A 27,560-nucleotide genomic window follows, 5' to 3' on the forward strand; every position below is an offset into this window, starting at 1 on the left:
CCCCTATCTGATGAGGGGTACTGGGTCCACTCCCCCGTCTCCGGAAACTGAGGAGGACCCCGCCTGCCCGGAGTCAGAGAAGGATGGGGGATGGAGGTGGGGGAGTGGGGCGGGTCCGCGGGGTCGGGGCGTTGCCAGGCAGTCCGGTTGCCTAGCAACGGTGGGCAGCGCGTGACGTGCGCAGCCGCGTAGGGGCCCGCGGCGCCCGCCCACCCCCGGGAGGCTCGCCCGGGCTGCGGTGAAGAGGACGCTCCGTAGACTCGGCGCCAGCCGGCTCCCTTTCCGCGCTCTGCGACCGCCGCGGCGAACATGGTGAGCGGGGTTCTGGGGCTCCGCCAGGTCAGGGCGGCAGGGAAGGGAAGAAGGGACCCCGGCTTCCGCCGCCGCGACCCACTGGGCCGCGCCCCGGGGCGAGTCGCCGGCCGCCACATTCTCGCTGTCGCCGCCGCCGCGAGGCCTCCCTCGCGGCCTCGGCAGCCCAGCCGGGGCCGATCCCCTGGCGCCCCGGCTTCGCCGCCAGGGCCCGCCTGCCCTCCCTCCAGTGGGGGCCTCGTCGGCGCTGATTTGGCCGAGGCCGGGCGCGGGCGGTCAGCGACTCGGGTGGTTTTGGCCCGGTAGGTCTGTGCACCTAGGGAAAGGAAGGAGGCCTTGATTGAGCCACCTGGGGCCGGGGAGGGGGGCGCGGGATGACCACCCGGCCTGACCCGGGCGATTCCGAACCTGGCCTGTGGCACTTAGCTGCCGCCCCCGGCGGTTCGGTCCGCGGCTCTCCCGTCCGGCCGGGCGGTGGCCTGTCTGGCCTCCCCGTGTAGTCACAGATTTTCTTTTACCTGCAGACAGGTTGGCTCTGCCAGCCCTTGGCGTACAGCAGGGTGGCCCTGACGCTGGGATGCTAATAAAAATAAACGAAAGAGCTTTGTCAAGTCTATCAAGTTATCCGAGTTGCTTAAGAGTAAACAGATGTTCCGCATATTCTAGATGTTGGACCTTTTGCTTAATGTACCTATTTTCCCCTCCAAAGTAGCATTCTAGTTTGCTGTAGAACCGTGGTATTAACTGGACAACCAAGAAGAACATTTAGTCAATTTCTTTAGTCCGCGCACACTGTTACCATTTTTGGTCAGTGATTTGCAGGCGAAGGCTTACCAGACTTTGCTAGAAATATTACACTGTTATTGCATCTGTCTGCCTGAAAGCTGCTAGTACCAGTTCATCTGCATACAAATGTTTTCACTGAGTAACAGTTTGGGTTTTCTTAAGGTATTCTTTCATAGTTATGCCGACTGGCTCATTAGTGGAAGAAAAAAGATTAATCTGTAGTTTCATGATGACTGAGAATACGGAGTAAGAATTTGCTGTTCGATTTTTGAATCTTCTTTGGTTTAATTCTGTGAGCTACAGAGAGGATCAGCATCTTGCAACTTTTTAACTGCTTTAAGATTATACTACTTTATATATTACTCTACACTGAAAGACTTCATCCAACGGCTTTGAGCTTTCATCAGTTTAAGACCATCCACTCCAGTGAAAGTGCTTTGAATCAGATTGGAGCCTGCTTTAGTGCCTTTCGATGTGACATAATTTCATTTTCTGTTTGAAAAAAGAATCAAGCCTTTTTACTTTAGTTAAATGCTTGAATTTTAAAGCTTAACTTCTTTATTTCTGTACATTCAAATAAAATGAACAGTCGGTTTTATTTATGGCTCAGGAGGAGGAGAAATAAAAATCAATCAAGATGGGTGGAGTCTGAATACATTTCAAACTTAGGAAGAATTTATGAACTACTCTTGTTTTGATGCTTTCAATGTGAGTTCAGAATGCAGATGACCATTTCTATTTTTTTAATTGATGTGTAGTTGATTTACAATCTGTTAATTTCTGCTGCCCAGAAAAGTGCTTCAGTTGTACATATATATGTATATACATACACACGTATACATTCTCTTTTTAAATATTCTTTTCCATTGTGGTTTGTCACAGGATATTTGAATATGATTTCTTTTGCTATACAGTAGGACCTAGTTGGTTATCCATTCTCTATATAGTAGTTTCCATCTGCTAGTCCCAAACTCCCGCTCCATCCCCTAACCTCCTCCCCCTTCACAACCATGAACTGAATTTGTTCTCTGTGCCTGAGACTCTTCTGTAGATAAGTTCATTTGTGTAGATGACTATTTTTAAAGGTTACTCTTCTGTTTAGCCTTATGAGCACAAGAGCATCCTCCCTGTTAAAGAATATAGTGAAGATTGAAAAGATTGAAAGTTATTCCAGACTATAGCACTTTACCTCTGTGTTTGAAACTATTTAGATCTGTTGATTAGATGCTTGCTTCCAAGTTTCTTAGCTTTTTTTTTTAAGGATTAAATATTAACTGCTGATGAGTTTGTTCTACATTAACAAAATCACTTCCTGGTACTCACTAACTTCTAGAAGCACTTGGGAATAAAGTAACTTGAAATCAACTCCAAAAATCACCCTGGGCACTTTAAAATGAGATTTCATGTTTGCATAGTCTCACTTTACAGTGCCAAAAAAACCCCAAAAAACACCCCATAAGCCTACCCTTCACAGGAACCATATACACACTCCAAACAGAACTTTGGTGTGCGTGTGTACTGGGTGTGCCAGCTTCCTCATACGAAGATTATTTACCCGCCTACCATCAAATTCCTAGGGTTATCTGCTGAGTAGTTCTTCCTGTTGGGTATGGATCGACACATCACAGGAGACTGGCCCAGCTACTCTTATGATAGTGTAAATGCATTTGCAGCATAGCTGTGTGGCTCTCTGGGGAGTCAGTGTAGTCTTGCCTCCAAAACAGTAAAGGTCTGCATGATAATCGCACCCTTCAGTCGCTTAGTTGTGTCTGACTCTTTGCAACCCCATGGACTGCATGCAGCTCGCCAAGCCTCCCTGTCTATCACCACCCGGAGTTGACTCAAACTCATGTCCATTGAGTCCGAGATGCCATCCAACCATCTCATCCTCTGTCATCCCCTTCTCCTGCCATCCCCTTCTCCTCCTGCCTTCAATCTTTCCCAGCATCAGGGTCTTTTCAAATGAGTCAGTTCTTCACGTCAGGTGGCCAAAGTATTGGAGTTTCAGCTGCAGCATCAGTCCTTCCAATGAATATTCGGGACTGATTTCCTTTAGGATGGACTGGTTGGATCTCCTTAAACAGTCCAATGGGACTCTCTAGAGTCTTCTCCAAAACCACAGTTCAGAAGCATCAATTCTTCCTTAACCTCACCCTGATCAGAACTCGGCTCTAACAAACTGAGCTGTTGGCTCAGAATGAATTATAAGTGTATCCTGCCACCTGATGATTAGCAAAAACGTTTTTACTTACAGCCGTCCAGTAGAAAAGGCTGGTCATGTATTATTCCTATGCCTATTTAACATATTTGAAAACAGTCTGTAAAGGATTAATTGACTTGGGGCCTTTTCTGCTCCATATCTGGTTTTAAAATAATTTAAAAATTAATTTTGAAACATTTTAAGCAGGAAGGTACACAGAATTAACAGGTTCCCTTGTACAAAAAAAGATTAACTTTTTGCCATATTTCAGGTTTTTATGTTAGGTAAATTATACATCTTCTTCATCCCATTTCCTTCCCTCCCTAGAGGTAATGTCTCCTTGTCAAAGAAGTAATACACTTACTGGCCAATTAAGGAGATGATTTTTGCAGGCTATTGCAATTGAGAACATTAATTAAAATGAGGAACGTCTGCAAAAAGAAAGAAACCTGGGGCTGATAAACTGAGGAGTCTTGAGAAAGCCTGGGGGTGGGTCTTAATCTCGGGGTAAGCAAGGGCAGGGTCATTTTGTTACCCTGAACACAAAATGATGGGAGTGGATTTCTTAATCGTCTCTGCTTTCCAGGAGCACAGGGCTCAGGTACAGTTCAACATAGTCACCTGCAGCTGATTCATTTGATTCTCATTGATGTTCCACACTTTGAGCTGTACATGTGTGTATCTGTATTATGTTTCCTTGATGTATTTTTAGTTTTTATATAAATGTTACCATGCTTCACGCATCCTTTTGCAACTTTGAGAAAAAGCTTTGTGAGGTTTAGTTCTAGTTTGCATCCCATCAGCCAGTTTCTCTATTTCTTTTCATTACTTGGCATTATGTGACTTTGAAAACCAATCCAATAGGTGTGAAATAGGTTCTCAATCTTTTAATTTGCATTTCTCTCATTAGCAATAGTTGAGTATATTTTCATTTTTTACATGCATACATTCTCAGTGAGGCTGACATTGTTTAAATACTCCTCATGTCTTCATCTCAGCTCATTTGTGGATCCATAAAGTAAATCCAACCTTAAAAGAATATTAATGAGAGAGTGTCAGAACCAGACCTGCGTAATGAAGACTGATGTCCCTCATCTCTGGCACCTGCTTTAAGCTCAATACTCTTAATTCTAGCCAGCTGCCCTTGTGAGGCTCTGGTAGTGGTAGAGTGATCTAGAAGAGAGTTCCATGTTTGACTGGATGTGGAGATTAACATCCTCTGCTTTATCCATATCCTTTTCTTTCTTTTTTCCTAAGCAGTATATTTAGCCAAGATATTTTAAAAAGAAGAAAGAAAACAAACACGGGGATAGATGGAAAATCTGTACTTTCTGCTCAATTTTGCTGTGAACCTAAAATGTCTCTTAAAAAGTTTATTAAAAACAAGTAAAGCAAAAATAACCATTATCATTTTTCACAAATAGAACTGGTTTAAGTCAAAATGATGTTTTTAGTATATAGGAAGGCTAAACATTTGTGTTTTTGTGACAGTGTAGCTATTTTCTTTCAGTAATAATTGAGCTGAACTCAATTTGAAATTTGAAAAAAAAGGTGAAACTCCTTAAAAACTGTTGTTTTAAAATGTACGTTGTTTTTATCTACAGAGTAAGGCTCTAGTCTGAATAGCCAGGTCTAGTCTCTGCTGGACTCTGGTATTTGCATACCTAAATAATGCTTATCATTTCAGCATCTTGAGCTTCCTACCCACATAGCATAATATTCCTCTCCAGGTTGTCCATGAGAGACATGCCCAAAGATGTGTATTATACGTTGCACTCAGAAATGTTTTAATTCGTTTTTCTTCTGTCCCTACCTCCTTGCCTCAGTGATACAAGTGAGTTTTCACTTGGAATTGTCCTTCTCAAAGCTGTCCCCTATTCATCTTGCTTGAAATTTTACATTGGGAGAAGCATAGAAGAAGAGACGTCAGATTGGTCCATCTCAGTAATGCTTTGACAAACTTGTTGCTTAATTCATCATGGACTCTTCTGTACAAGGGACCCCATAGAGTTAACTCTTTTAAGATTGCCTTCTAGTAGCTGACATTGTAACGCTTATGTGCTCTTTACCCTATTTCATGATGTGTCTGCTGTGTTAAAATTGAAGAATCTATTTTTTGGTAGATCTTTAAAAAATAGCTGATTTCAGTAAAAATGCAATCAAAATTCTTAAAATTCATATTTTAGTTTGTATTGTGAAATAATGAGACTTTGGCTTTATTTATTTTTGACTTGACAAGGGACCATCAAAGAACTCTTACACTGTTACAACAAGGTTGAGGATGAGTGCTTGAAAGGTAGAAACTTCAGTGCATACTATAGCAGGAAACCTAATTTAAAACTAATTTATCTTTGTGTTTGTGCTTTTGGACCACGTTAAGGGAAGACTGTTTACTCCTTTCAACATTTTTGTGTTACTTTATGAGTTGTTGCTCCTCTTTGTCTTATCACAGGAAAGAAAGATGAATTTTCTACCTATATTCCTATCTTGATCTGCTTTCAGGAGATTGCCAACTTGTAAATGTAATTAGTGTTTATTTTTAAATTGTTTCATGTAGCCCATTTTTGCTCATAGTTGTTTTTTTTGGTAGTAATAGAGCTGAAAGTAAAGCATAGGCAAATATGGGTAAAACTTCTCTAGGTTGCTAGGGAGCAATCATGCAAGTCAGTTGTCGAAGCTCTGAGGAATTCTCAAATCACTGTGTTGAGAATGTTTTAAGTCATCTTTAGACCAGTGTTGTTGAATAGAAATAAAATGTGAATTACTTACATAAATAAAATGTGAATTTAAATTTTCCAGTACCTCCATTAGAAAAATAAAAAGGGAAGATGAAATATATCTGAAATATGTCAACATTTAATCAATGTAAAAATGAGACATTTTACATTCTTTTCTCATACAAATTGTTTGAAATCCAGTATATATTTTTATACTCAACACATCTCAATTCAGACCCTCAGTTTTCACTGGACACATTTGGTATGTATTTAGATATAAACTTTACAGTTGAAAAAGTAGATTCACATGCCTAAGTTGCCCCAAGCATATTTAGTTTTCCAGTAATGGAATGGATAATTGATTTTAAATTTTAAGTTAAAGAAAGTAAAAGTGAAGTCACTCTTTTTTGTCTCTTTGCGACCCCATGGACTGTAGCCTGCCACTCTCCTCTGTCCATGGGATTTTCCAGGCAAGAGTACTGGAGTAGGTTGCCATTTCCTTCTCCAGGGGATCTTCACGACCCAGGTATCGAACCCAGGTCTTCTGCATTGCCGGCAGACTTCTTAACGTCTGAGCCACCAGGGAAGTCCCTAAGTTAATTAAAGTGAAATACGATTAGAAATGCAGTTCCTTACCACACTGGCCACATTTAATGGACTCAATAAACCACGTATGGTTAGCGGCTACCTTGATGGACCAGCGTCAGACTTTGTGGATTGGCTTGTTTAATTTGTAAGGGGAAGTTAATGTGGATACCAGCACTTTTGTTAATTCTCTGCATGTTTGCATATGACTGTGCTGAGATAGCACTGTTACTGATTGCACTGTTTTATGGGACTTGTTAAGATTTTTTGTGGAACTGGACTGTTGAGCTCCATAAGATAAGATTTGTGTATTTCAATAGCATGAAGTCTTTGCTAGTAGGCCCACAACAGATGTTGCTGAATGAAAGTGAACAAGAGGAATTCTTCGTTGTGATGGGGCAGGTTCCCATAGAGATGGACTGCTTTAATTTTTATGCTTTATATTCTTCCTTACCTTTTTTAAAAAAATACAGTCGAAATTGAGTTTTAAGTACCTTCTCTTTGTATAGTGTTATAATGTAATTTGAGTCTAAAGTGAAAATCCTTTGAGATAAGGCAAGTATTGTCAGAGTGGCAGCTTTGAAATAATTCTGGCATACAGAAACCCCCTCAGCAGTGCCAGTTCCCTTCTCTTAAAAATGAAATGATATTTGATGCTCACTGAGGCATCTGGAACCATAGAAAAGCACTTGAAAGCTTACCAAATGAAAGAACGAGAAGTAATGCTGTCTCAGATAACTTATAAGTATTTACTGTGTGTCGGGCATTGTGTTACTGTATCTCACTCATCCTTACAGCAGCCCAGGGAAGGGGTATTGTATCATAGCTGTGAGACTACACCGGTTCTGGCTGTCTAGGTGTTTTGACTCTTGCCACTTATTAACTATATGACCTTAGACACATGACGGACTGTGCTGTGTCTCCAGTTCATCATGCTCCCAGATGGGGATGGTGATAGTACCTGCCATCACAGCATTCTGGGTGAGGTGTGTATGTAATAAACTAAAGCATACCTGGCACATGGTTAAGTGCTGCTTATCAGCATTGGCTAAAATAGTCATATTAAACCACCTTTGATCCAAATACACGGATAGTCTCATTTCTTTATATTCTGATTACACTAGTGCATACTTAAGTAATTGTAGATAAAATGCAAACAGTGGGTGAGTGCATTAAAACAGTCTTTTTAATTATTTAAATTCATGTTATTTTACTTGGAATCATTATACATGATCATTTTTTTATAATCAACTTTTTTATTTGACTTTTCAGGTGACTTTGATTCTAAATATAAAAAATCTTGTCTTCCACTCATATTTTTCCTGAAGTAATTAATGGAGATTGAAACACAGTTCTTCTTGGCCCTCAAGGTTTACAATGGAAGTGGCAGTGTTCGTTGCGCAGTCATACCCAGCTCTTAGCAATCCTGTGGACCGTAGCCCAGCAGGCTCCTCTGTCTGTGGGATTCTCCAAGCAAGAATACTGGAGTGGGTTGCCATGCCCTCCTCCAGGAGATCTTCCCGACCCAGGGATTGAACCCAGGTGTCCCGCATACCAGGCAGACTCTTACCATCTGAGCCATCAGGGAAGCCCCAAGGTTTACAACACAACAGTTTATTCAGTAAATACTTGAGAAATTATATGCCAAGAACTGACCTCAGCACTTAGGATACCGTCATGGGTAGAGGGGGATTGTGTTAGGCAGAGGACATTGACAGAAATACCAGAGTTAAGGTGGTGTGTCATTGTGGTTTTGTTTCCCTGATGTTGAATACCTGTTCATGTGCCTCTTGGCCATTTGTATGTCTTTGGAAAAAACGTGTATTCAGAGCCTCTGCCCATTTTTTAATTGAATTTTTTGTTGTTCCTGAATTGTATGAGTGAGTTCTTTACATATTTCAGATACTAACCCTTTATCAGGTACATGATTTGCAAATGTTTTCTCCCAAGAGTTCAGTTGGATGGTTTCCTTTGTTGTGCAGAAGTCTCTTCATTGATATAGTTCCACTATTTTTTGCTTTTGTTGCTTTTTTTCTTGTAGTCAGATCCAAATAATCATCACCAAGACCTTTGTCAAAGAGTTCGCCATCTGTGTTTTCTTTTAGGAGAGTCACCATTTCACATCTTAAATTCAAGTCTTTAATCCATTTTTTGAGTCACTTTCCTTATGTTGTAAGATTCTTTTGCACATGACTGTCTGCTTTTCCCAGCACCATTTGTTAAAGCACTGTCCTTTCCCATTGTACAGGTGACCCTTGAATAGCACCAGTTTGGGTCCACTTAGCCACAGATGTTTTTCAATAGATTTGTGCTGCCACACTACACAATGTGTGGTTGGTTGCATTCACCAATGTGAAACAACGGATTCAGAGGGCTGACTGCAAAATTATATGCTGCTTTTCAGCTGCACTGAGGGTCGGGCCCCCTAACTCCCAAGATATTCAAGGGTCAACTGTATATTCTTGGTTCTTTTGAGGTAAATTAATTGACCATATATACATTAGAATATCAATTATAAGAAAAAAATGTTAATAACAGATGTTGGTGAGGATGTGAAGAAAAGGGAACCCTTGTGTACTGTTGCTGGGAATACAAATTGGTGCAATCATTATGGAAATCAGGCTTCCCTGGTAGCTCAGACGGTAAAGCATCTGCGTGCCATGCGGGTTAGGTCCCTGGGTCAGGAAGATCCCCTCAAGAAGGAGATGGCAAACCACTCCAGTATTCTGGCCTGGAGAATCCCATGGACGGAGGAGCCTGGGAGGTTATAGTCCATGGGGTTGCAAAGAGTTGGACACGACTGAGAGGCTTCACTTTCTTTCTTTCTTTTATTTTTTTCATTATGGAAATCAATGTGGAGATTCCTCCAAAAGTTCAAAAAGAACTACCATGTGATCCACTTCTAGGTATTTATCCAAAGGAATAAAAGATGTATACAAGCCCTTGTTCGTTGCAGCATTCTTTACAATAGACAAGACATAGAAGCTGCCTGTGTTCATTGATGGACGAGTGGATAAAGAAAATATGGCATATATATGTGCACTTATAAATACATAAGTGTAATATTATTTAGCCATAAAAAAGATGTTTTACCACTTGCAACAACATGGATGGAGCTTGAAGGCAACAAGCTAAGTGAAGTAAGTCAAACAGAGAAAGACAAATACCATATGATCTCAATTATGTAAGGAGTCTAAAGAAAAAACCCACACTCACAGATAAGAGAGCAAGCTGATGGTTGCCAGAGAGGATGGTGAGCGAAATGGATGAAGGTGATCTAAAGACACAAACCTCCAGTGTCCCTGGGATGTCATGGACAGCTTGGTGACTGTAATTAATAATACTTACTGAATATTTGAAAGTTGCTAAAAGAATAAATCTTTAAAAGTTCTTATCACAAGACGGAAGATTGTAAGTTTATGTTGATGGAAGTTAACCAGACTTACGGTGACTGTTTCACAGTGTATACAAATACTGAATCATTACGTTGTACTGTACACCTGAAATTAACAAGTTTATCTATTATAGTGCAAAAAATCTTTCAGTTTCACCATCTTTACAAGTACTTTCATGGATCCTTGATGTGATACACAGTGAGTTGTCACTTACAAAATGAAGTAATGTGAAATTTTTCCTTCTTTAAAACTGTTTTTTTTTTTGGTCAATCAGTTATGAGGAACCTCAAAAACATAAAATTTTGCAAACAGCATTCAGAGGACTGAAGTTTTGTGTCTTTAGGAAAAAGGCAAGAATAGCATGTCTCATCAGGAAAAAAACAGTCTAAGGGAGATGAACAGAAATTGCTAGAAGTGTTCTTAAAGTGAAAGTGAAGTCACTCAGTCGTCTTCGACTCTTTGCGACTGTAGCCCGCCAGGGACTGTAGCCCGCCAGGCTCCCCCAGCCATGGGATTTTCTAGACAAGAATACTGGAGTAGGTTGCCATTTCCTTCTCCAGGAGATCTTCCCAACCCAGGGATCAAACCCAGGTCTCCCACACTGCGAGCAGACTTTTTACCATCTGAGCCACCAGGGAAAAGGAAATTTAGAAAGGAAATTCCTTTTTTAAAAGCAAATTTAAAACAAAAATTATTTATTTGGCTGCTCTGGGTCCAAGGTGCGGCAGGTAGGCTCTAGTTCCCTGACCAGGCATGGAACCCAGACTCCCTGCGTTGGGAGTTAAGAGTCTCAGCCTCTGGACCCCTGAAGTTCTGCTTACAAGTTTTTTGCTTTTCTTTTTTCCTTCAGGAGACCCTAAAGTTTTGAGATGCAATCTTTTCATTGGTATAAGAATTGTACTATAAAGGATGGGGAAAAACATCTTGAAGGGCATTTCATGAAAATGGAATGATCGTTTTCCAGAACCTAATCAAGTAGATGATATTGCTTAGGTAGAATAGTTAGTTCTTCCCCTTAAGGAGTGCAGTCTGGAGAAAGTTGATCCCGTCCTTGGTGATGCTGTGCTAGGAATGATAATCCTCTGCGTTGGCACATGGAAGCCTTGAGTCACTCAGGTTCAGATGGTGGTTGAGGGACCAGGTAAGCCTTAGCTTCCCAGAGGAGATGCCTGAGCTGAGCCCTGGGGGCTTTGCCAGAGGAGAGGAGGAAAGTGAAGCACCACTGGTGCGTGTGATGCATCCAGGGAGTCACAGTTGCGCCCGACTGCAGTTATGGGGTAGGTGTCGGGGAGAGGTGGGAAAGGAGACTGGAAAGATGCGGCATAGAGGACTTGGCGTGGCGTGGGCTTATCCTGACGGGAATCAGACGCTTGAAAGAGAGCAGGAAAGCCCCAGGACTGTTTGCCCGTGTGCTCCCGCTCACCTGTCTACATTTTGGGAGTGGGTAGGAGGGGGAACGGGGACTTTTATTTTCTCTGTCAGGTTTATTGTTACTGTTTTTTAGTGTTGTTTTTGGTTAAAGTTTTTGTTAATTATATTTATTTTATTATTGTTAGGTTTTATTTCTCTGTCCGGTTTGTTGTTCTCCCCACCCTCTCTGACTCCCTGCCTCCCAGGTGGGGTGAGGAACCTGTTAAACCTAGTCAGATTGTCTGTATGAGTGCAGGCAATCCGATTAAGAGAGACTGTCTTTTAGCAACTGGGCTTTTATTATGATTAGTCTACTTTGGATGTTGAAATAATTTTTCTGTAAGATTTGTTTTTCTTCTGGTGGGGTTATGGCTGGTGGTTCAGAAAATTTAGGTTTTTGAAGGAGAGATTTTTTTTTTCCCCCCAACAAAGTAAGGTATACCCATAAACTCATTTTTGTGCACCTCTGGACTTTGCCATATGGCCGGTAGAGTTGCTGTTTGATCTCCATAGACTGTCTCAAGGACGTGGCTTGTGTTTTGCTGTAAGCTGAAGAAGGACTTGTACAAGTGGTAATCAACTTAACGCTGTTTGGTCGCCCTGGTTTGGGGGAATGAAGCAGTGAGTTAGGGCAGGGAGTTAACTTGGAACGTTTTCTGGGTCACTGATAGTTTGTGTAGTGACTGTTTAAATGACAGAATGGCCATCCCTTGGGGTGGGGTGGCCTTGGGAGACAGGCTCTCCCACATCGAGGTCCTGTGGGCACCTACCTGTCTTGGCTAGTGGGGCAGGAACTTAATTAGCTCCTCCTTGCGCCCTTGGTCAGGCCCCCTTGAGCAAGGCACAATATATAAAACCATCCTCAGCAGCTCTGGACAGTTTGGACTTAACAAGGGATCAAGGGATAGAGGATGCTGTGTGTTTGCTGGTCTGATCGATACTTACTGGGCAGGGACAGACTGTAGGACAGAAACTGTTAGCTCACCCCACAGGTCCAAGTTTTCACCATTGTGAATTGTGGTTTATTGCTGCAGGTCAGGTTTGTAAGTTTTAAACTATCTGGTGGTTTTGACTTTTTCCAAATTAACACAAAGAATACACCCCTCTCAGAGAGTCTATTATCTAAATTCCGCCCCTGCCCCCGAGATTGCCACCTCACCTCCAGCTAGTTGGCTATAATTACTGAACTCCAGTTGAAATCCTGACCTTTGGAGGCATTATTTTACTGCCTAGTAGAGTAACTGAGGTTCCTGATGACAGGAGGCATCTATAAAGCAAAATAGTTTTTACAAGACAGAAAATGACATAATAGGCTTTATAAATTTGTTTACCCGAAGTGTACTGTTTTAGTACATATTGAGTTAATTTTTGTATGTTGTTTTATATTAAGCTATTTAAAGTCCTCAGTTGCATCAGCCGTAGTTCACACGCTCAGTCACCCCGTGTGGTTAGTGGCTGCTGCGTTGAACAGTGCAGATGGAGAACACTTGTGTCATCACAGAAGGTGCTGTGGCTCAGCACGGCTCTCTGGAACAGTGGACTGCAGAGTTAGAGATGCGTGGTCAGGCTTCAGGGCCTGGTGGTAGAGTGACACGTACACACGGCCACCTGTTTTCTTGTTTTCAGCGTGATAACTGAGCCAGAAAGACTCTTCTGTTGACCCTCGCCAGAATTCCTGGAATGTGGGGTGGCGGCAGAGTGGCGTTCAGGAGGAGACCTGAGGACCTAACTGCTTCTCAGACTTTCATTCATATTTATTTGAACATTCAGTGGCATTTTGGTAGGGAGATAGATGTATGTGTTCAGCACCCTTCTTGACCCAGAATCTGTGAGGCTTTTAAACCTTACATGTAAAAATGTCCCTGACATACTTGTCACTCTCATTTGTTATCTCAACATTATTGCTCTGAGGCACTGGTTGTAGTAGGCAGACGCCTAAATATTTTGTAGTCGGTAATTTTCTGTTTCTCCTGGCCCTTGTGCAAGGATAGTGTAGGTAAAGGATATTCATGAACTCATTTTAAAACTCCCCAATTCCTTTGATTAGCATTTATGCTGGGTGTTAAGAGTTGGCAGGTTGAGAAAGGACGTAATTAATGCCTTTTTTTCTGCCAGGATTTTGTAAATTTGAAATTGTATTTGTCTGCTGTGCAATATCCTACTTTCAAATATTTCAGACTCTGAGCTTAGAGAAATAATTTTTTTTTAATACAGTAATTTTCGGAGGTAGGACAGCTGACATCAAGTTTGGAGCCAGTCAGGCATCCTCCTTGCGTTTGGTGGTGTAGGCATAGACCACTGTGATATTTTGGGGAAAGATGGGCTGCTGTGAACCATCACATTTTAGCTGGTTCAGTTGTTTACAGTAATTGAATCAGAAACTTGAGCTTCTTTTGAAGCTTACCACCCCTCCACTAGAATGGAGAGAATTGATGTTTTAAATGTGTTCACTCATCTGCAACTTTAAAATACCCAGTGTTTCACAGTCTTTGTAGCTTTTCCTTCCCTCTCTGTTAGTAAAGATAAGTTTTTAAAAAGAAGTGTACACTGAGTGAATGTTGAGTATAAAAGGCAGTGCCTCCATGTATTCATCTAGTCTCTGAATCAGTGTTTTACAGAAGCTCTTCTAGAGATGACTCAGGTTTGAGATCCGTTTCAGTTGGTAAAGAATCCACCTGCAATGCAGGAGACCTGGGTTCAATCCCTGGATTGGGAAGATCCTCTGGAGGAGGGCATGGCAAGTCACTCCAATATCCTTGCCTGGAGAATCCCTATGTACAGAGGAGCTTGGCAGGCTAAGCACTCCCATGCTTCAAGAACAAGTTAAAACTGGTAGCCACGTGAGATAAAATACAGTGAAGTTAATCACTTAACAGCAACTATTTTGACATGGGGGTGGAGTTCTAAGAGCAACTGCTAATTCTCCAGTGGTCACTGATACAGAACAGAGAGAAACTCAAATCGTGGATAACATATCTTTTTAAGGTAATCACAAGGCTCTTGTAATAGCAGATCTATTTTTGCTCTCAAGATTTTCTTTCCTAACTGCAGCAGATTTTGGTCCTATTTCAGAGTATCCTTTAAAGGTCTTTATTGTTAAAACTTTGCAGTTGAATAAAAATAACTCTAGAAATAAATTTCCCTTTTTTTTTTTTTTTGGCCTTGCTGGACATCATGTGGAATCTTAGTTCCCCAACCAGGGATTGAACCGGTACTCCCTGCGGTGGAAGCACAGAGTCTTAACCCCTGAACCACCAGAGAAATTAATTTAGAATCCCAACTGAGCTTGGTTTTCCTTTAAAAAAAATAGACTTAGGATTTTTTTTTGACAGCTGAGCAGTTAATATGTTAATAATTAACATTTTAGAAAAGTACTGAAAACTGATACTTATGGGAGAGGATCTTTTCTGTTAGGTAAAAACACAGTAAACAAGAGATTGTGTGTATCAGGGTTACACCTGTTTTGAAAATTCCTTGTAATGTCTTTTTGCGGTACCAAATCCACAGGACTTACTAGTTACAGAAATTCTTAATCATTATGATAGATGAGCCATATTTTAGAATAACTGGCTTCTTTACTGCTGTGTCTTCTGTTTGCAACACCATGTTGAGAAGAGACCCCTTTAGGCTTTACAAAGAGACTGTGTTCCCAAAAATGCTTTGACTTTGGGCCTATTAGTTTTTGTAATGTACTCTTATCGCTACTGCTTCATTATAAAAATTAAACTTGTAGGCAGAGAAGTAAAATAGCAATGAGTGCTAAGATTTTATCATGTTTCTTGAAACTTAAAGCAACAGTGTAGCGATCTTCGCCTGGAGTTTATTGGACATGTAAGAATCTCAGAGTCTGCCGCAGATACAGTGAATCAGAATCTGCACAATCTGCATTTTAACAGGATCCCCAGGTAATGATACTGATCTAGTGCTCGCCCCTGAATAAGTCAGCTGAGGGACTCATTTACTTTGGGGATGTTGAATGGCATGCCCGAGGTGACACAGCTGGTTCGTGGGGAAGCTTGGGTGGGCCTGTTGCTCTCATCATTCTGGTACTTTAACTTCAAGTTAGCTTCTTTTGGCCTCTAAAAAGTTAGTAAACTAGAGTTACTTAAGGATTAGTTTTCCTTTTTTCCATCCCACCAGTCTTTACCCCAGCTTTGCAGTTGGCTCCCTGTTGTCTGCTGATGGAAGGCGGAAGAAGAGCCCTGCTGGTGCCCCGAGGCCGTGGGGAGTGCAGGTGGAGGGCGCAGGCAGAGCTGGTTGGGCTGGAGGAGTGGTTCCCTTGCCTTCTCAGTTGGCCCTTGCGGCTTTTGTTTTAGTTCAGCTTCATAAGAGTCATTATCAGGGGTCTAGGGACCAGTTGTTTAATCTTCCATACCAAATATATTGCAAGTATATGCTAAGTAAACCAAAGTCTAACACATTGAAGCATATTTTATTCATTACGATTGAATCTAATAAACACGTTGCCTTGTGCATTTTTAAAATTACTTTCAAGGGCAGAGGTTGGTGTTACAGCGTCACAAAGAGGTGGTAAGGCGATAGCACCCCACTCCAGTACTCTTGCCTGGAAAATCCCATGGACGGAGGAGCCTGGTAGGCTGCAGTCCATGGGATCACGGAGTCAGACAGGACTGAGCGACTTCACTTTGACTTTTCACTTTCATGCATTGGAGAAGGAAATGGCAACCCACTCCAGTGTTCTTGCCTGGAGAATCCCAGGGATGGGGAAGCCTGGTGGGCTGCCATCTATGGGGTCGCACAGAGTCGGACACGACTGAAGCGACTTAGCAGCAGCAGCAGCAGCAATGTCAGGTTAGAGAAGATGAGTGTTTCGTGATGTTAGTCAGCCTCCTGCTGACTGAACACTTGATTCTGACTCACTCCTTCCGACCCTCCCTTCCCAGCCAGGGTGTGGTGCACAGGTGACTGTCCTCCTCTGTGTGCGCTTCCCCTTTCCCTGATGAGGTCTTCATCAGCTTTTGCCTTGCTGACAAAATCGGCCTTGCAGGTGACGGTCTTGCCACAGTTCTCTTCCTGCTTGGTTGTTTTATGCGTCATTTCATTATTTTCCAAAAGCACAACTCTGGTCACCTTTACTTTATGTTGAAAATATCCAGTGCCTCTCCCCTCCCCCCCACCCATCCTCATTTCAGTCCCCTCTTCTCGTGTTGTGCACGCTGGGTCCTGTTAGTCAGAAACTGTCTTTTCATCCTTCCAGTCCCTCAGAAAGAGTGACTCGAAAGAGTGGAAACGCTCTGTGACTTTCCTGTGTGCCCACCTCGCCCCCAGTTTGCCTTCTATAAACGCCCTTCTGTTGGAGTTTATCAAGGAATAATGAGTGTTTTACCCCTGTCTTCGCCTTCTCCATCAGTGCATGTCCTTGAGAATCTGATTCATCTTTCAATTCAAGGGAATATAAAAGTGAACAAGACTTGAGTGTTAAGGCACTTACCACCCCTTTGGGGAGACAGTCAAATAATCTTACAGACAAGACTTGAAACTGTAGTGAGTGTCATGGGTTAGAGACACATGGAAGTATGTGGTAGTGGTTTTAACTCAACTTGGTTTGAGAGAATTAATCTGAGGTATAAAGAGTGAATGAGGCAGAGAAGGATAAAAAAATCAAAATAAAGATTCTTAACTTGCTTTACATAGATGACCGTGACGACTGGAACAATATTTCTCCTAAAGCGGTAACAGAAGGTTTAAGAAAGTAGTTTTTAGAAGTGGGAAAGTGATACTTGCAACTTTTGAGGTAGTTTTCTGGCCTTAATTTTCTGTATCTATGTGGATTAGATTAGTTAGGATTGAAGTGAGTATGATTAGATTTGGATTAGATCAGGTGAGATTGGAGGTGAATTATGGCTTCCCAGGTGGCTCAGACAGTAAAGAATCCGCCTGTGATGCAGGAGACCTGGGTTCGATCCCTAAATTGGGAAGATCCCCTTGGAGAGGGGAATGGCTACTTACTCCAGTATTCTTACCGGGAGAATCTCATGGACAAAAGAGCTTGGTGGGCTACAGTCCATGGGGCCACAAAGCGTGGGACACAACTGAGCGACTGACACGTTAACTTTAGTGATTGGATATGGATTAGATTAGGTGGGGTTGTGGTTCAGTCGCTCAGCCATGTCTGACTCTTATAATGAATGAATGATTAAATGGCCCAGTTACCTTAATACATACTAAGTAACTGCTAGGATCTTTGTGTATTTTAACCCCCAGCATTCTTGCATGCAGTTTTAAGTAACAGCTTTACTGAGATTCAGTCCATAGATCGTAAAGTACAGTTCACAGATTTTCAGTTTATCTCCAGAGTTGTGCACCCATCACCACTGTCAAATTCCAGAACATTCTGTCTCTACAGAAGGAGGCTCCGTAGTCACTCTCCATTCCCTCTCCAACCGCTCATCTACTGTCCATGGGTTTGCCTGCTCTGAACATTTTATGAAAATAGAATTGTGAGATGTGTGGCCTCTTACATCTGGTCTTTCACTTGTTCAGTTGCTTAAGTCGTGTCTGATGATTTGCAACCCCATGGACTGCATCATGCCTGGCTTCCCTGTCCTTCACTATCTCCCGGAATTTGCTCAGACTCATGTCTATGGAGTGATGTCATCCAACCATCTCATCCTCTGTCGTCCCCTTCTCCTGCTGCCCTCAATTTTTCGCAGCATCAGTGTCTTTTCCAATGAGTCGACTCGACTCGTCACGTCAGGGGGCCAAAGTATTGGAGCTTTAATATCAATCCTTCCAGTGAATATTCAGGGTTGATTTCCTTTAGGACTGATTAGTTTGATCTCCTTGGTGTCCAAGGGACTCTAAAGAGTCTTCTTCAGCACCCAGTTCAGTCTTTCACTTAGCATAATGGTTTTCAAGGTACAGTTTGAAGTGTAGCAGGTGTCAGCATCTCATTGTTATGGTGAGTGATATTGCATTGTATGGATTTGCCACGTTTTGTTTATCTGTTCACCAGCTGATAAACATTGGGTTCTTTCTACTTTTTGGCTGTTAGGAATAATGCTGCCATGAACTTTCAAGTACAGATTTTTGTATGGACATTCATTTCCTTTGTATATACAACTGAGAGTGGCATTGCTGGGTGTTAACTCCATGTTTAATGTTTTGAGGAACTGCAAGATGGTTTCCTGAAGCATCTGTGCTGTTTAACAGGTTCTTTCAGCAATGTTTAAGGGCCCTATTTTCTCAACAGCCTCACGAAAATTTGTCGTCGTCATCTTTTTTGTTAACAGCCATCCTAGTGTGTGTGCAGTATTTTTTCATTATGGTTTTGATACGCACTTTCCCAGTGACTAGTAATGTTGAACATTTTTTCCAAGTGCTTCTTGGCCATTTTTAAATTTTCTTTAAAGAAATGTCTATTCAGATCGCTTGCCTATTTTTAAATTTGGCCTTTTTTTTTTTTTTTTTTTACTGTGGTTATAAGGTTTCTTTTTATATTCTACATACAAATTTCTTATTGGATGTATCATTTGCAAATATTTTTTTCATAGTGTGCAGGTTATTTTTTCATTTCACATGCATTTTAACTTCTTAAAAAACTTGATGTTAATTTTGGGTATCATTAACAATTGGTATTGTTCAGTAGTTAAATTCCATTAAGTTTACACTTCTTGTTTTAGAAAAGCTAACATGCAAACCAAAGTAGTTAATGAAGCATGAAAAATTGTAAATAAAGTTAATGAGAATAGCATTCCTTAAGATGAAAAGGTCAAAACCTAGTTTTAGATCTTCTCTTACCAACATCTTGTGTGACCACTTCTTCATTTGGGGATGGCAAGTATATAATATGATAAAAGGTTGTGTGTGCGTTTTTATTTTATTCTGGTCATAGAATCCCGAATTAAGCTAACCTCTTTGTTATAGCAGTGAATATCTACTTTTGATTAAGATAGCATTGACATGTACCATGCAAGCTTAGGGCCTCCAGGGTGTTGGTTTTGATGTGTTTGTGTGCTGCGATACAGTCATCACTGTCAGCTAGCTAAGACCTGTGCCACATCACATAAATACCTCTTTACTCGCGGTGTAAATAACTGAGGTCTAGTCTCCTAGCAGTCTTACTCATTCTAATTTTCATTTAAAACTTGGTGATTTTTTAAGTGAAATTTTAAAGGTATGTGACTGATACATTACTGGATATTAATCATAATTTTGGCATGTGAATAGAACAAAAACCTTTAAAATATTCTTATATTAGCAAAGGGTGTGCTGTAGAAGTGGAGTTTTCCCAACCCAGCCACTCTGACCGTCTGTTATTCATTATGAAAAGAATTTGGGAGGGGGTGTTAATGCCTGAACTGGAGAGATAACTACCCACAGTCTGGGCTCTGAGCAACCTCTGTGAGAAGAAGCTAGTCTAGCACCCCAGGAAGCCCTGTCTCCAGGTTCTGGGGTCAGAGGAGCCGCTGTGGCCACATCTTCCCTTACTCCCACGTAATGTGATGAACGGCTTTGTACATGTCATCTTTTTAAAGTTTAATGACTGAGAGTGTTTGCAGCTCAGATTTTCTAGTCTTCCTAGTAGGTGACATGTAAGTGCATACCAGTCTATAACCAGAAGCCATAGTGTTTTTTATTTGGCATGATAAAAGTTGTACCCCTTTATGGCATTCTTCTCTTCTCACTCTAGGCCTCAGGAGTGCAAGTTGCCGATGAAGTATGTCGCATTTTTTATGACATGAAAGTTCGGAAGTGCTCCACGCCAGAAGAAATCAAGAAAAGAAAGAAGGCTGTCATCTTCTGTCTCAGTGCAGATAAAAAGTGCATCATCGTGGAGGAAGGCAAGGAGATTTTGGTGGGAGATGTTGGTGTCACCATAACCGATCCTTTCAAGCATTTTGTGGGGATGCTTCCTGAAAAAGATTGTCGCTATGCTCTATATGATGCAAGCTTTGAAACAAAGGAATCCAGAAAAGAGGAGTTGATGTTTTTCCTGTGGTAAGCATTGTTAAAAATATCAAGCTTTCATAAACTCAGAGTTAATCTCTTGTTGTCAGCTTAGCTCCTCTCCAGAGTCTTCAACACACTGTGCCCAGAGCCAGCCCTCTTCCAGTTGATCTGTGCTTTTGAAGTGGGTGCGGTCATCATCTCTGATTGGGATTTCTTCTTTGTCCACACTCTCCAGGAGGGTTGCTGCTGGCCTCTTAGGGCTATTGACATGAGACAAAATCAGAAGTTCGGCTTTAGTTTGAGTCGCCACATTTCAGATGCCCCGTAGTCACATGTGATGAGTGGTCACCTCATTAGGCAGCACTGAGACAGAACATTCCTGTCACTGCAGAAAGCTCTGTCAACAGTGCTGCTTTACACAGTGGAAAAGAACTGTAAAGCCATTTACATGGCCTTTTTCCTGAAAGGCTGTTTAAATTATTCTGGTCTTTTCAAGTAAGTTCATACTTGAGATTAAGTTTGACTAGAACATCACCCTGATCCTCACTTAATCATATTACTGTACATCCCATGATATGGAATTGCCACGTAGTGAGAATCTCTCTAGCTTCTAAAGGGGCAGGTGGTAATGGCCTGTGATTTGAGGAGCAGGGGTGGGCCCTGTGGGTCCTCTTGATCCTTTGGCCTGAGCTGGGCAAGGCAAGCAGGGGTTTAGCTCTTAGCTGTGCGCCAGGGAACTGGGAGATCAGAGCATTCTGGTTTCAAGGAATGTGACTCTAGGCCACCCCTAGTCCCCTGCAGCCCTTGGCTGCACCTGGGGGAACAAAGATGCCATGGGGTTGCAGAGATGCCTTGGGGTTACAGATGTGAGGTCATATTGGGCTCTTACTGTGGAACAGGCCTGGTAGCCACAGACACATGCTTAAAGATAATACTGAGTCTTAAACCAAGCATGTTGAATGAAAGTGCGTCTGTTAAACTTTTATTTCTGCTACATGCCAGGTGTTGTGTTAGGGCTGGGAAAGTAGTTGTGAAAAAAGCAGGGAGAGCCCTGGCCTCTCTGGAATTTACTCTGAGCCGCAGATAAAGCAGGTAAACGTTTAAGCTTTTATATTGGTGAATATTTCCTTTATTTGCACTATTTTTATCCTGGTTTTTTATCCCTTCTTTTCCCTGCTAAGAAAATGATACATCCTCATTAAAGAACATTTGGGAAATGAATGGAGAAGAGAAAATTCCAGTGTTAGTGCTGTGTTTTATTTTGCATTGTTACTTTTTAAAAGATAAAACCTTATCTTAGGAGTTTCCTATAAAAGACTCTGTTTAGGGCCCAGGGAATGGCTCTTCAAGTATTTTAAAGATCTGGTTAGAGTAAAATGAGAACAGCTAAAGCTTTTTTTTGTCCCTGACCTATTTTGCATAAGAAAAGTACTCACTTAATTTTGTCACTTGTGTATCTGAGGTGCACGTTGTAGCTTTGCCACCCTCCTTGGACCCTAGAGTTGGGAGGAATGCACATTTTGTTCCCAAGAACAGACTTCACCTACTGTTGGCGGGCATCAGACTAGGTGAGGGCCACACAGGTCCATGGTGTTCATGACTGTTGATGTCCTGGAAATGTGGCCACTAAATGGGGTTGTTAAGTGCTTAAAAGTGTTTAACTACCCTCCTTTTACCCTTTGGTGTCGTGTGGTATAGAATGCAGGCGGGCCTGAGGTTTGGTGGTGCGGTGAGAAATAATGCATGTGTGGATGTGCAGTTTGAGGAGATGAGATTTTTCTGTGCGTTGTTAATATATCTGTTTTTCAGTATTGCTGCTAACAAATGTGGTAAAGTGTATGCCGTATTTTTTTCAAGAGGGGGCGGCACTGAAAAGTTTGTGAATGTAACGTAATAGTAATATTAGCAAGACGTCATTATCACTGAACTTCCATTAAGCTTAGAACAAGAAATCTTTGTGCTGTGTCTTGTGATGCTAGACCGAGATGGAAAACAGGTGCGCATGGTCAGAGTTTGCTGCTGGAGTGGGCCTGGGTGCGAGGCTGGCCGGGAGGGCAGTGCGGGGGCTTGGGCTTCACTGACATTCTTCTCCTGAAAACAACCTGAAACAAAAACTGGGAGCATTTCTTAATTCTGGGTGGCAGATTCTTGATTTACAGATTATTCTCTATACTTTCCTGTACTTTGAAAGTTTTTCCCACCAGAAATTATTAAAAAACCTCTCACGAAGATGGTGGTTATTAAGCCTAAACTCAATCCTTAATTGATACAAATGATAAAAAGTTATTTTCAAGAAGACAATTGATAATACAGTGAATTATCCGGTGTTTTTTGCCCCATTAACTGAATCTGATCATTGGTCCCTGACTTTTTTCCTTGGTCAACGCAAGTTGCTCTATGTATGCACGTCCAGCACAGTCTCAGAGGAGCGGAACTGGAAAACTTCAGTTAGAAAAGTTCTCCCGGAAGGTTGAGGGCCCTCCCCCACCTAATGCAGATGCGTAACGCGATGTTAGCTGTGCTTTCTCTAAACTGGTTTTCTTCTTTTTGGGCCCCTCTCCTCTCCAGGGCACCAGAACTAGCTCCTCTAAAGAGTAAAATGATCTATGCGAGCTCCAAGGATGCCATCAAAAAGAAGTTCCAAGGTAAGGTCTAGCCTCCGCCAGGTGTCAGGGGTGTGGCAAGCCAAGGAGCCAGGGCTTCGTTTCAGAGCGGCGCCTCATCTCCTTGGCAAACCTCCACACAGAGCGAAGGGCACTGCTTGTTCTGAGGAAACGTGGAGGCAGAGCCGGCTCTTAGCACGCCTCTGCCTCCTGCAGGTCCTTGGGCCGGAAGGCCTGTACCTGATACTGCCCTCTCAACATTGTGTGTGGGGGTGTGGCTTGTTCTGTCCGATTTGAAACTAGTTTCAGACGTTGCCAAGTTTCTCTCAGGGCAGGTGGAGACAAATTGGTTTACATCAGTCATAGTAAGTGATAAATCTGCTGTTGCCTCTGAACGTAGCCAAGTAGCAAAAAGGACGTGTTCATAAATGGGAAGAGACGCTCTTATTGCTGGCTTTTCTTTGGAATGGTATGATTTTTAGGTTATTGACTCACCTGTGTCCAAAGGAGACTGGCCAGGGCTGGCCTGTTATATGTGACTTGCTGCTAGGTCACAGGGATCCTGAGAAGATGGCCTGGACCTACTTACTGTCTTCAACCAGGTGGAGATGCTGGTATGATGGACAGAGCATGGGGCCAGTGCCCATAGCCCACTGAGGGCTAAGCTTGTCATCTAACTGCTGTGTGGCTCGGCCCAGACTGCATAACCTCTGTGGGCCTGGGTCCTCCCAGCTGAGAGTGGAAGGCGCCTGCCTTCCTGCTGTGACTGGCTTCAAACCAAACCGCTGGGAGAGCCAAAGTCACAAGGGCTTGGCCCAGGGTCATGTTCATTTGGTTTCACTGTGACTGGTTTTATATTCTTGCAGTAGAGCAGATTTGCCTTAGCTTGTTTTACGTGAGGAAACAAAATTCTCGCTTCCTTCCCTGAAACCTGGTGCCGCCTCATTGCGTCTCTGCCTGGCTCCACATGTGCTTGTTTGGCATGGAGTGTGTCCCAGCTCTGTGTCGCCGTCCCCCCCCCCAGAGAGGAGCTGCTCCGTGGACGCGCTCTGGTGACTTGGAGGCGTCCCCCTCCTGCCCTCCTCCCCAGTGAAAGCATCGCTGGCTTTCTCCCAGCAGTCCCGCGTGGTCTCGAAGCTGCCCCGCTGTGCTGAAAGCAGCTCAAGAAATGGTCTCAAAACTACGGAAAACCAGAAAGCAAGGCAGCTGTTCGGAAGCGAGCAGCTGTTTCCAGAGCCTCTCTGTACACGGGACTTGCAGTGCCGTGTGCTGTCCTCCTGAGAAGGCTGTCACTAGGCCGTCTCTGAGAGGGCTGCCCGGGCGTGGGGTGTGCAGCCACCGGAGGGCTGCTTTCTGGGCAGAATGATCCCCTTTGTGCTCTTACTCCTCAATCCAGCCGACTGAATCAAAGTATCAAATTCATGTATTTCCGTATGTTTCCAAAACCAAGAAAAAGGATTCCTACTCCTGCTTTTAAACTTTTTTGTTGAAAACAGCGTACCTGTAGAAAGCATAGGTGAAGCATGGTTGTCTCCTGATCTGATGCCCAGCACCCCAGCCTCACTGCTGCCCCTAACAGCATAGAGTAGTTCTGGCTGGTTTTGTTGTGTGAGTGGAAGCGTCTGGAATGTGCGCTGCTAGGTCTGGCGCCTCTTTGTCAGCACTGGTTCGTGCGAGTCTCTCTCGCCGGTGCCCGTGCTTTCAGATGACTCCTCACTGTGTACTCGTCCGCGGTTTGTTCTGCCACCGCTGTCCCACCCCTGTTTGAACCGGCCTTTTAAAACGGTTTGCTGTTAAAGAAATAGGTAAACTGCTGCCATAACTAAACATAATTGTTTTCTTTCCTCCCTAGGCATAAAACACGAATGTCAAGCAAATGGGCCAGAAGACCTCAATCGGGCTTGTATTGCTGAAAAGCTAGGTGGATCCCTAATTGTAGCTTTTGAAGGATGCCCTGTGTAGACCATCATCTGGTGCCACAAATCGAAAGCTTCCGTGTTTAATGTTATCCTCTTGCTATATATAAGTAAAGCAGATAATGTTTAGGCTAGGGACTCACTGAAGGGGAGCTGTCTTGTCATTTGTGGGGGTAAACTATTCTATGAACATGTGCAAATGGCCCTAAATAAATCTACACTCTAAAACTTTATTGGTGTGAAATTAACTTCTTACTGGCCAAATGCCTGTTTGGATGAGTTGGCTTGTTATAAACATTTTTGTTAAAGCTCATGATTTTTAATATTTAATAGTGCAGTTCACAAACCAGTAGAAGGCCACATGAAGAGAATTACTGCATCTTTGTTAACCCCAGCAGGTATTTACTTTTTTCTTGTTTGCTTAGAGATTTGGTCATAATCTGGTTGTAATTTTGGCCCAAATGTCTTTATTCCTTTGAGATAAATTGAATCATGGAAAGTAGTTCTCCTCACAACATGTAACAACACTGAAGTACTAACTTGGTGATTCTACTGGATGCATGGTGGAGACCGCCTTGAAGGGTGTAGGCTTCAAACCAGCGCTGGCCTTGCACTGTTGCAGCCCGTAGTTGGCAGAGGAAGCCGCTCCTGAGCCTGGGGCCGCTCACTCACAGGTCTGGTCAGGAGGCTGTTCTGAGAGAGGCCTCGCACCCTGGATTCAGGAGAGTGTGCACCATCTTGTAACAGCAAATTGTAAAGCAGATCTGGGCTCCAGCGTAACCCACTTTGTTAATGAAAACGGTGAGGGTGATGTATTGACAGACTGCGACTCTGTACTGTCTTTAGTTAATTATGTCTCCTTCAGAACTCTGTTGCTTCTGGTATAATAAAATATGGAAGAATGTTTTTTACTCTAGGGCCCGGGAGAACTTCTTCCTCTCCTAGAGTAGCTTGCAGCTGTACATGCAGTGGGGAGCAGGTATGATGGACAACACGGGAGGCCACGCTGAGCACCCCTAGAAGTGACTGTCCTTCACATCACAGGCATAACACTGAACAACCTAGATATGCACAAACAGTGGAATTTAGAAGTAGCAGTACTGGCTTTATGTAATAAAGGAAGCATTTGTAACTTCTCTCCTGTGTAATTATTCATGCGTGACTTGGGAATAAAGGATTTTGCCTTCCACATGTGTGGTTAGGTGGGGAGGCTTGGCTGTTTCAGACAATTACAGTTAAGATCACAGCTCCCTCCTCCTCTGATTGAATGAAAAGGTTGGTGTATATTTGGAAGCTGTTCTCTTATTCCAAATGTTTATCTAAATGCCAGGCTGTTAATCTCTTGTTTGGGAGCCAAAAAAAGGTTATGCTTTGATCAAAATACTTCTTTCCAGATTGTCTAGAAAACAGTGCTAGCTACTGGTTACATACAGGCTGCTTGTCATTCTTTCATCCTGAATTTCTCTGCTGCAGAGCAGTGCTCTCAATATTGACAGGCGCCCAAGAAACACTGCAGGCCCCAGACAGCCCTGGTGAAGAGTCAGCCTTGCAGGCAGAGCCAGGAGGTTCAGGAGGAGACCGTCTTCTCGGTGGTTTCACCTTGTGACGTGTGGAGCCACTGGTATGAGCACCTGCCTCCGTGCAGGTGTGTGTGTGGGGTGCTGTGGGGAAGGTTTCGCGCAGTGCCCAGGGGTGTGACATGTAAATAGCTCCCGGCGCTCAGCTCCAGAAATTGGGAAATGCTAACAGCCACTTATCTTTCTGCCGGGGAGCTTCTGGATTCCTGAGGTTGGGGCCCTAGATTCTCGCTCACCAACACTACAGGTAACTCTGTTGCAAAATGAGAGCCTTAGACCTCAGCTGACCCTGGTGAGGAATAAAACTGCAGGTTTTCTCTGCTTCCAGCACGTATTACACTTTTACAGGTGTTCACACATTGCTGAAGAGTGGGTGGAAAGCTGACTCAGGGTTCATTGAATGACTGCTCTTCTGCCCCGAGGAAGCGGCAGCAGATACCACCACTGACGTTTAGAGCTAACAGACATTTAGAGCTGGGCTGTGAAGTTAGTTATTCTGAGAATATTAATCTCGGAGAAAACCATGAACACGGTGAACCATGAACACGGAAAGATGGGCCTTGGTCGAGTGGGTTCCTTTCCTGGAGCCCTTCACCCCTTAGAGTACGCCTGGTCCACGCGCACGTGTGGCTTCCGTTCTTTACCAGCTTGTCCTTGGACTCAGAGCCTGAATGGGCCTGAGGACAGACGTTGATTTGTCACGATTTGGGGTATTTTCAAAACGTGGAAGCCACCTCCAGACCAAGTTCCAGCTGGGCTGGGGCTGGAAGGTCACTACATGGTTGGGGAGGGGCATTGGAAGGGGACTTACTGAGCCAGTGCCTCAGCCAGTCCAGGAAGGTAACTTGTCCAAGCTCACACAGCACTCGGGTCTCTTCCCGCCCGCCCCTCCCGCCCCCCAAGCTACTCCCATCACACTCCTGGTGAGTTATTTGTGAAATCTGGAATTCTGAGTTAGATTTTGTTCCATTTGAGGCAGGAAGGAAAACAACTCTTCTTTTGGGCTCTGAGTCCTGTTAGGCATTTGTGGAGAGTGTCTGGTGGTTTTACTGCCTGAAGGCCAGGCATCCCAGGGGTTGTGCGTTTTACTGACCACCCCCCCCCCCCCATGCAAGTGACCAGAGGTGATCCAAAAAACTGCAATGG

At 43.1% G+C, this 27,560-nt stretch overlaps 1 protein-coding gene across 1 annotated transcript; it reads left to right on the forward strand.

The window, feature by feature from the left end:
• Positions 1-217: 217 nt before the first annotated feature.
• DSTN (destrin, actin depolymerizing factor) lies at positions 218-25,973 on the forward strand. The gene is made up of 4 exons (XM_015099645.3): positions 218-312; positions 20,059-20,366; positions 22,887-22,963; positions 24,774-25,973. The coding sequence occupies exons 1-4, from the start codon at positions 310-312 to the stop codon at positions 24,881-24,883; spliced, it is 498 nt and encodes a 165-aa protein (XP_014955131.1). The 5' UTR covers positions 218-309; the 3' UTR covers positions 24,884-25,973.
• The last annotated feature ends 1,587 nt before the right edge of the window (positions 25,974-27,560 follow it).

This window comes from Ovis aries, chromosome 13 (genome assembly GCF_016772045.2).
Source record: "Ovis aries strain OAR_USU_Benz2616 breed Rambouillet chromosome 13, ARS-UI_Ramb_v3.0, whole genome shotgun sequence".
Lineage (NCBI taxonomy): Eukaryota > Metazoa > Chordata > Mammalia > Artiodactyla > Bovidae > Ovis > Ovis aries.

Bases quoted from the DNA above. Each gene is read 5' to 3' on its own strand.
- DSTN (XM_015099645.3), top strand. The intron at 20,367-22,886 runs GTAAGCATTGTT...TCTCCTCTCCAG, and splicing joins GAGTTGATGTTTTTCCTGTG to GGCACCAGAACTAGCTCCTC. The intron at 22,964-24,773 runs GTAAGGTCTAGC...TTTCCTCCCTAG, and splicing joins CATCAAAAAGAAGTTCCAAG to GCATAAAACACGAATGTCAA.